At 61.7% G+C, this 8,329-nt stretch overlaps 1 protein-coding gene across 4 annotated transcripts; it reads right to left on the bottom strand.

Annotated features, from left to right (window-relative positions):
• Positions 1-1,654: 1,654 nt before the first annotated feature.
• On the bottom strand, positions 1,655-8,123 carry TBC1D10C (TBC1 domain family member 10C). 4 transcript variants are annotated; one of them, XM_025286774.2, is made up of 10 exons: positions 7,443-8,123; positions 7,011-7,188; positions 6,194-6,293; positions 5,876-5,983; positions 5,707-5,789; positions 5,367-5,481; positions 4,596-4,661; positions 4,308-4,497; positions 2,619-2,773; positions 1,655-2,344 (listed from the first exon to the last, which is right to left on the bottom strand). In XM_025286774.2, the coding sequence occupies exons 2-10, from the start codon at positions 7,160-7,162 to the stop codon at positions 1,997-1,999; spliced, it is 1,317 nt and encodes a 438-aa protein (XP_025142559.1). In that variant the 5' UTR covers positions 7,163-7,188; positions 7,443-8,123; the 3' UTR covers positions 1,655-1,996. The 4 variants fall into 4 exon arrangements, with proteins under 4 accessions (XP_025142559.1, XP_044799699.1, XP_006072761.1 ...); XM_044943764.1 differs by having other exon boundaries at positions 5,683-5,789; positions 7,461-8,122; XM_006072699.3 differs by having other exon boundaries at positions 5,683-5,789; positions 7,443-7,618.
• Between the last annotated feature and the right edge of the window lie 206 nt (positions 8,124-8,329).

The following is an 8,329-nucleotide window of genomic DNA, read 5'->3' as shown; positions in this document are numbered from 1 at the left end:
ACCAGCTGCTGCCCCACACTCAGAACCAGGGCTGGAGCGAAACTGGGGGAGTGGGCAGGAACAGGAGGGAGAGAGCACCCACAGAGGGTGGCCAGAGGTGGGTGTGAGCCAGGTTCTTGGTGGCTGACTGGGGGAGTGAGCCTTGAGTCTGCCATAGGCGGCAAAAGAAAGAAAGTTAGTTGTTCAGTCATGTCTGACTCTTTGTGACCCCATGGACTGTAACCCACCAGGCTCCTCTGTCCACGGAATTTTCCAGGCAAGAAACTGGAGTGGGTTGCCATAGGCAGCAAAGCTCGGGCCCAACTGCCTCTCCTCCTGGCAAACTCAGTTTCCGCCCAGGCAAACTTTAGCTCTGTGTCTGGACCTCCATGTGAGTCCCTCCTCCAGACCAAAAGCTCCTTGAAAGTGGGATGGTCTGCCCCTGGACCCGGGACCTGGCCAGTCACATAATAAGCACCGTAAGAGTATATACACAGAGACTTCCCTGTGGGCCCAGAGGCTAAGACCCTGTGCTCCCAATGCTGAGGGCCCAGGTTTGATCCCCGGTCAGGAAACTAGATCTCACATGCTACAACTAGAGATCCCTTGCACTGCAAGTAAGACCTGATGCAGCCAAATAAATAAATACTAAAAGGAGGAAAGTATATATAGATCCTGATGCTGGGAAAAAACTGAAGGCAGGAGGAGCAGGGGACAACAGAGGTTGAGACGGTTGGATGGTATCAATGACTCAATGGACATGAGTTTGAGCAGACTCAGGGAGATGGTGAAGGACAGGGAAGCCTGGCGTGCTGCAGTCCACGGGGTTGGGCTGCAGAATCCGACACGACTTAGCAACTAAACAATAACAACACAGAGGGAGTGTCTTCCTGTGGCCGTGGACTTGTCACCAGCCCGTTTGCAATCAGGGGTCTGAGGGTGCCAACATGTTCCAGCACAGCCACTGAGAAGGGCTGATGGAACACTCCACCATTTAAGACTACAGTCACTTTCTCCGGGTACTCCTGAGCCCGACCGTGCCCCCACCCTCCACCCTCGGGGGAGGGCACCCAAGGAGGCGGGGCACCGAGACCGCCCTGCAGGGACATGAGCCTGCCTCGGAACCAGCCTCGTTGTCCTGGCAATGGCTGCTGTCCCAGGCACCTCGGGCACCCACGGGGGCAATTAGCGAGTGTGGGAGGGGTTTCCATGGTGGCAGTCCCCAGGGGGTGCGGCTGGGGTTTCGGGAGGGGGCAAGGGCCGGCGGGGCCTTTCTCCTTTGTCCCGGCACACTAGGCCTTTGTTCTCAGCCGGCTCTCTCTGAGGATGGGACCAGGACCCGGGGTGGGCAGACTTGGGTTAGAGTGCTCCCACTGCTGGGGGGCTCCTGAAATCAGCAAGGGGAGGGAGCAGAAGAGGAGACAGAATCCCACATGTGGGCCCAGCGTCCACTGGGGGAGCCCTCCTCCCCCAGCACAGGAGCCTCACCTGGCCCCAAGAGGCTGGGTGCTGCGGCTTGCCATTGGTCCCTGTAGCTGGTAAACACCTTCCAGCAGCCAACGGGCAGCCTCCATGTGCCCTGGGGAGCCGGGGCGGGACTAGGAGGGGCGGGGCCGTGAGGGGAGGGGGCAGCAGGTGGAAGGTTGCGGGTAGAGGGCATTGATCTGACCGCATGCAGGCTTCTGTTCAGACTTTATTCCAGGCCCCTCAGGAGGCTTTTGGGGTCCCCGTGGCCCAGCCTGTGCCCTTTCTTGCACACTCCTCCAGTGCGAGCTTGATGCGTGCAAGGGCCTAGGCACTGGGGCAGCCCTGTGGGTGGGGGAGGGCCTGGGTCCCCCAAACTCCACTCTGTACCCTTCTGTCCTCCTCAGGCCTGAGGCAGTCCACAGGAAAGGAGTGAGGCATCCAACCCCAGCTGTAAAGTGCGGTGCCCGCGTCGAGGCTGGCATCCACTGTTCAGGCAGTTGGGATTGGGGGGACCCTGAGTCCGTGGTACCCTCAGAAGTGGGACCTACCCTCAGAATCGGGTGTCCAGGAAGGAGGTGGAGCTTCGATGGGACCTGGTGGGGCTCTCGATAGGGGGCCCCCTGGATCGGGTCAGCAGCCCATGGAAAGTCTTGCCTCGGGTCTGGGGCTTGCGCCGGGGCGGCCGGGGCTCCTCTGGGGGCTGTACCACGATGCGGGGCACCTCAGGCCGGGGGCTCCCCTGGGTTCCTGCCAGCTGCTGGGCCTCAAAGATGGCTGGGGCCCCAGGCAGGCGGGCCTGCGGCCTCGGGGGTGGCTCGGATGCCGATGCAGGCAGCTGGGCCAGCTGGGCCTTGATCTCCCGCTGCAGGTCCTGTTCGGACAGGGCCACGCCATGCACCTGCAGGGAGCAGTTGATACTGAGCCCGAGGGAGGGCAGGAAACGATGAGATCCCCACAGGGCAGGCAGCACACAGCCCCAGGAAGTGGCTGAGGGCTGAGGGGCTGACAGACAAAGAGACAGACTAAGGGAGCCACAAAAAGCCACTTGAGGCCTGGGGTTTCCACATTCTCTGCTGCTCAGAGGACAAGAACGGAGCCCCATGCTCACTGTGACTACTCCTTCTGGGCCTCAGTTTCCCCAACTGTGCAGGGGGCGCGCAAGGGGCACCCACCTGGGGCATGAAGACCTCTTCTTGCAACTGGGCAGGTGGGATGGATCGAAGGGCACCGAGCGTCTCCAGGAGCCCTGGGCAGGCCAGGCGCTGTTCAGTGGTGCCCAGCGCCAGGCGCACCAGGGTCAGCCCCACGCGGAACAGCACCTTCACACCTGCAGGCCGGTGGGGCTCACTCAGTGCAGGCCAGCTCTCAGCCCGGGCCCGAACCTGTCCTTGGCCAGACTACTTCCACCCTCCTGCAGCTCTGCTGCCTGGACTGAGAGCAGGTCGGCCATCTGGGGGCACCGGCCAGCAGGTCCCAGCAGCCACGGACACTCGTGGGCAGCGCAGCCTGCCAGGAGCCAAGGGCTGCTGACAGCCTCACACGGGCCTTCTCATTCTGGGCCTCGGCTCCTCGCCCCGTCCAGTAAAGGGCTGGGTGGTGACGAGACAGCCTTTCCAGATCAGACCTGTGAGCTTCTGATTCTAGAAAGATTCAAGCCAGAGCTCCTCACCCCTAAGCTAAGAGCACAGGGCACACATGTGTGCATACACACGCAGGCACGAACACGCACGTGACTTTGGCCCGCTCCTGGAGCCTCAGAGCCCCTCCCTGGCAGCCTCCGGTCTGCTGAGAAAGGCAGTCGGGGGACCAGTGAGGCCTGGTGACCACTGTGCTGTGTAAAGGGACAAGACTACTAACATCGTCACCATTATCAAAGGGCAAGGGTGCCTCCACGGGGCCCGGCCCGCCCCACCCTCGAGGTCCGAGTCTGCAGGGGAGGACAAGCGGACTTGGACGTCCGTGGTTAGAACACTAACCCAGTCTGAAGGCAACTGGGCATACAGCAGGTGCTCGGTAGATGTACTGATGGATTTCTACCACGCAACTGCTGGACAACCCGTATAGAACCGAATCCAACTGTGCCACTGATGGGGGTACCAGGCAGAGCCCCAAAGACCCAGAGTCCAGCTCAGCTTTGCCCCAAGTACCCCCCGCTCTTAGCCTGGCACCTCTCCCCATGCCTGCACCCCTCAAGTCATCCATGGCTGGGACCCTGCGGACAGGGCCCTGCCTGCCTCTCCTTCTCCACCCAGCTCTGTGTATCTGCCTCTTCTGAGGAGCGGCCGCCAGCATATTTAAACAGCCCTCTCCTGCCGTTCTCCTACACTCTGGCATGTCCTTTGTTTTATTTTCTTCACGGAACTTATGACAATCTATAAATATCTTGTTAATTTGGTACCGCCGCCTCCCATTCCTACCCCCACCCCCACCAGAATGTAGGTCTCACTTACTCAAGTGGCCTTGGCTCCCAGAGCCACGCCTGGCCTCCGAGGGCTCGCATTGAGGGCCCGGGGGCTCCATCTGCTGGGCCCCCACTGTGCCCGGTCCCTGAGCTGTGCCACTGCTGTGGTCTCGCCAGCTCCTGCCCCATCGGCCTTGGGGAAGCCTCCTTGACTCCAGCCCTCTCCCCATGTGGATGCTGTGCCCTCCCTGTGGTGATGTCACTGCTTGGGGCAGGGGCTGCTGTTCCTCCCATTGGTGATACGTGGCCAACAGTGGGTTACCCTCGGCACACCCCAGCACCCAGGCCCCAGATCAGGGTCGGCGGTGGCAGCGGGGCAGAGCGAAGCTGGCACCTCCACCTTCCGTGTTCACCAGGCACCCCCTCCTGTGCCCGCCCACCTAGTCGGCCCCCCACTCACCCTCGCTAAGAAAAGCGTCCCAGACACGCAGCACTGTGGGGAAGGGCAGGGAGCGGGCGAAGAGGCACAGGAACCACTCTGGCAGGTAGAGCAGGGGCCCGACGCCCACCTTCTGCAGATGCTTGTGCACGCGCGGGAGCAGCCGTCGCAGCAGGGCCATGAACACCTCGGCGTCCAGCCGCACAGCCTCCTGTGGCCACGCCCATCAGCACTGCGGCTGGCTTCCCCAGGCTCCCAACCCCACCCAACCCTCCCGCTGTGCCCTGGGGTCCCATCCCTGCCTCTCACCATGTGGGGCCCGTAGTAGCCGGGGAGGTAAACCTCGCAGATCTGGACCAGGCACCAGAAGGCCTCCTGGGGGTGGGTACAGGCCTTGAGTGCCCACCGCAGAGGGGACCGCAAGGCCAGGGGAGGGGGGGCACAGGGGAGGGCCTGGACACCATCTGGGGTGATTCTGGAGCCAGGAGCCTGGTCTCAGTGCTGGTGGTGGGGTTGGGGCAGGGGGTGGGTCTTACCTAAAAGCTTCCCATTGCCTAGAAAGAGGCCTACCAAGGGGTGTAGGAGTCAGAAGTCACAGGGCTCAGAGGGCTGAATTTGAGGGTCGCAGGGTGGGGACTCACTGGTCAAGGGCAGCAGAGGTTCCAAAGTTCAAGTCTTGGGTTCTTGGGGTCATTGGGGTCAGGGATCATGGTCACAGGGTTCAGAATCAAGGTTCATAAGGTCAAGGTGATAACATCCAGACTTTTAGATCATTGGGCCAAAGGTCAGGGGTCAGGGTTCGATGTTCCTGGAATCAAGGTCATTGGGCTTGACGGTCACTGAGGTTGGCAATCATGAGGCCCTGGCTCATTAGGACAGGTTTGCGTGGGACTTGAGGATCCTAGGTCCCAGAGGCCAGGGTGCCAGAGGATGGGGGGGCGGTTACGGTCCAGAGCATAGGAAGCCTTGGTCCCTAGGTCACTAGATTTGGCGGTCCAGGGTCTCAGGTAACTGAAGTCAGAGTTCCTGGGGGTGGGCGTCCGGGTCTGGGGTCCCTGCCGCAGGGCTGAGGGCACTCACCTCTGGGGGCAGGTGCATGAGCAGCACGGCGGCCACAGGGCCCTGGGCCTGGCAGTAGCCCTGCTCCGGCCGGTACAGGGTGTAGGCCTTCAGTACCTGCAGGAGCCCCTGCTGCCTGTGCCAGAAGACCCCATCAGGGGCCAGTCCTCCGGGCAGCCCTCCCGCACCCTCTGGCGGCCCCTGCCCAGGCCTCGGCCCCTCAGGAGCCTTGCTGGGTCCTCTGCGATGCAAAGACGAAAAGCCAGGGGCGGGGACTCTGCCAAAGCGCCTGGGAGTGTGGGGGCTGGGGGGTCCCTGGGCATCCCCACCCTCGTACCCGTGACCCTGGGGCGACACAAACATCTCATGCAGCGGGAACTGGCGGTGCAGGTCCCTGCCGATGGTTTCCATCCACTGTGGGTCTCCTGGGGCCTCAGCCAGGTTCTGCACGTGGGCAAGAAGGTGGAGGTGAAGGCCCAGAGGGGTGAAGGGCTAGGGGCGGGGGCTGGGACCCCTGCCAGTCCCCTCACCTGGTACGTGCCGGGGCTGTTCTTCTGACACATGTGAGCCCCGCACAGAAGGGGCCAACACCGGGCCCGCAGGGCCGAGGGGATGCCTTTCCGGCACTGCATCTTTACCTGAGGGTGAGGCCAGGGCACCCCGTCAGGCCAGCCATGCCAGATACCCCTGCTGCTCTCAGCAGGCCTCAGGCACAATCTGCTATCGGGCAAGAGTCTCCACGAGGAGCAGGGAGTGAAGGCAAGAGGTGCTGGGACACAGGAGGCTGAATTTTGCCAGGCAGAGGGGGACGAGCCAAGTAGGCCCGCATGGGACCACTCTCCCCTCACCTTCTTGTACCGCCTAGACATGGTTTTCTCCCAGTGTGAAGTCATCTCCACCCACTTCATCTCCCGCTGGCGGATGAGGTCTGCAGGAGGGTGACCTGGCCTGGGACACATGACACAGATGTCCAGACACAGGACACCCACGTCCACCACCCTTTCTGCTACCTGGGTGAGCCCAACCCTTGGCCCTGATCTCTGGGAATCTCTGGGGTGGGGAGTGACCTGTCACCCAGGAGTTGCCAGTGGTTGTCATGGGGACAGGAAAGGATGTGGCTCCGATGTGGGCGGAAGCAGGAGATACTGAAGGGGTGTGTAGGTGTGTGATGGGGGAGGGGCTGGTTGACTGTCCCCCAGGATGGGGACAGACAACTCTTCGGGGAAGTTGAGTAGACAGAGCCCAAGACCTAGAAACCAGGAGTCTTCTCTGAGCCTGATTCTGCCTCTGATGGCGGTGTGACCTCCCTATCTATCTCCAAACTTGTCTCCCTTTCAGCACCTGGGGAAGTGGGGGGACTAGTAGGGGAAGAAGTGTGGGTTCTATGATTTCGGGATTCCTGGACCGGATTGAAAGGAGAAGCAGGTTCAGCCCCTCTGGGAACCCTCAGAGACTGGGATGAAGAGACACACAGGGACCCACCCCTCACAGCCTCACAGCCCTGCTAAGCTTAAGATTCCATCTAGAACCCGAGGACAGGTGACACTAGCTGAGTCCCCAGACCCTTCCAGGACCCTTGAGTTGGGCCTCACTCTAGAATTCAGCTCTCAGCCTTCACCATTAGGCCCAGCACCCCGTATCCCACCTCATCCCTTCCCCACTTACCCTGGCTCTGCTGCGCTGCCCCCAATGAAGCCATAGCGGTCAGCCTGGCGATACGGGCCGGGCCCGCTCAACTCTGAGTCGGACCCCAAAGAGCTAGAGTCATCCTGCGGCTCGCCAGGCTGCGCCAGGTCCTCGCCCAGGGCCTGGGCCATGGCGCCACTGACCCCGGTGCGGCAGGCTGCAAGATGTGGGCAGCCAGTGTGAGTGGGGGTTCCTGGCCAGCCTGGGCCCAGGGCGCCTCTGCAGCCAGGCCTCAGTCCCAGGACCTGCCCTCCTGGTCAAAGAGGACAGGTTGCAGGGTATCGCACCACACCCCTCCGGTCCCCTCTCCTCTTGTGGGGTGGGGGTGGGGCACAGGCCCAGAGGGGCAGAAAGGCCAGGCCCCCTACCGGAGACCCAGGCCCAGCCCCTGTCCCTAGCAGCCCAGCTTACCTCCCTGCTGCACCTCACCTCCTCCTCTCACTTCCTCCTCGGCCACAGCTTCAGCAACCCGCTGGGGGCCCCTCCCAAGTGCGTAGGGGGGGGTTACCCCTTCCTCTCCAGGGCTCTTCCGGCCTGCCCCAGTGGCCCTGGGCCATGGGCTCCTCCCACCACCCCGGTGAGCTAGGTGGGTGCAGGCCTAGGTTCTTGTGCTGGGTGTGATGTGGCCAGAACCTGCCAGAGGTAGAGAAGCCACGCTGCCTCCAAATGTGAGGTCACCGGCAAATAAAATACTCAATTCAGGGTTCCAGTGAGTATTACACTTTATTTAAAGTTACCTCTTTTGTTAATGCTTTCGACAAGTCAAACAGTAAGGCATTACTGCGCTACTCAAAACGCAAGGACGAGACATTAAAAAATTACGCACCACAGGCATGGGGACCAAAATGAGCTCGGAGTTCAGTGACAGGTGTCTGGGTCTGGTCAGCCACCCACAGGCCACAGGGACCCTAGAGGTAAGAGTTCCTCCGTCAATCTGAAGCCAACCCTTGCTATCTTTGAGCCTGTTTCCTTTCCTGCACTTCGTGGACTTAATCTGCACTCTCTGGGGAGACCCAATGAGACATCAATGAGGTCACACCACCTTCCAGCCCGGGACAGAAGTGGGAAGGACTATTGGGCCCTTGAAAGAGAAAAACAACTTCACACTACTTCCGGCCGCACATCCTCGGTGCAAGGGTGGGTAACTCCTCTAGGGCGGAACTAGAGTCGACCTCGCCCCGTGAAGCCCCGCCCCCAGTGCAGGCTCCGCCCCCGCAATCAGATCAGCCCAAGCCCCGCCCCCTGGCCGAGGCCCCGCCTCCCGGGCCGCCGCGGACCCCGGGCCTGGCGTCCAGTGG

The sequence above is a fragment of the Bubalus bubalis genome, chromosome 5 (assembly GCF_019923935.1).
Source record: "Bubalus bubalis isolate 160015118507 breed Murrah chromosome 5, NDDB_SH_1, whole genome shotgun sequence".
Lineage (NCBI taxonomy): Eukaryota > Metazoa > Chordata > Mammalia > Artiodactyla > Bovidae > Bubalus > Bubalus bubalis.
This window is presented reverse-complemented; position numbering and strand designations above follow the sequence as displayed.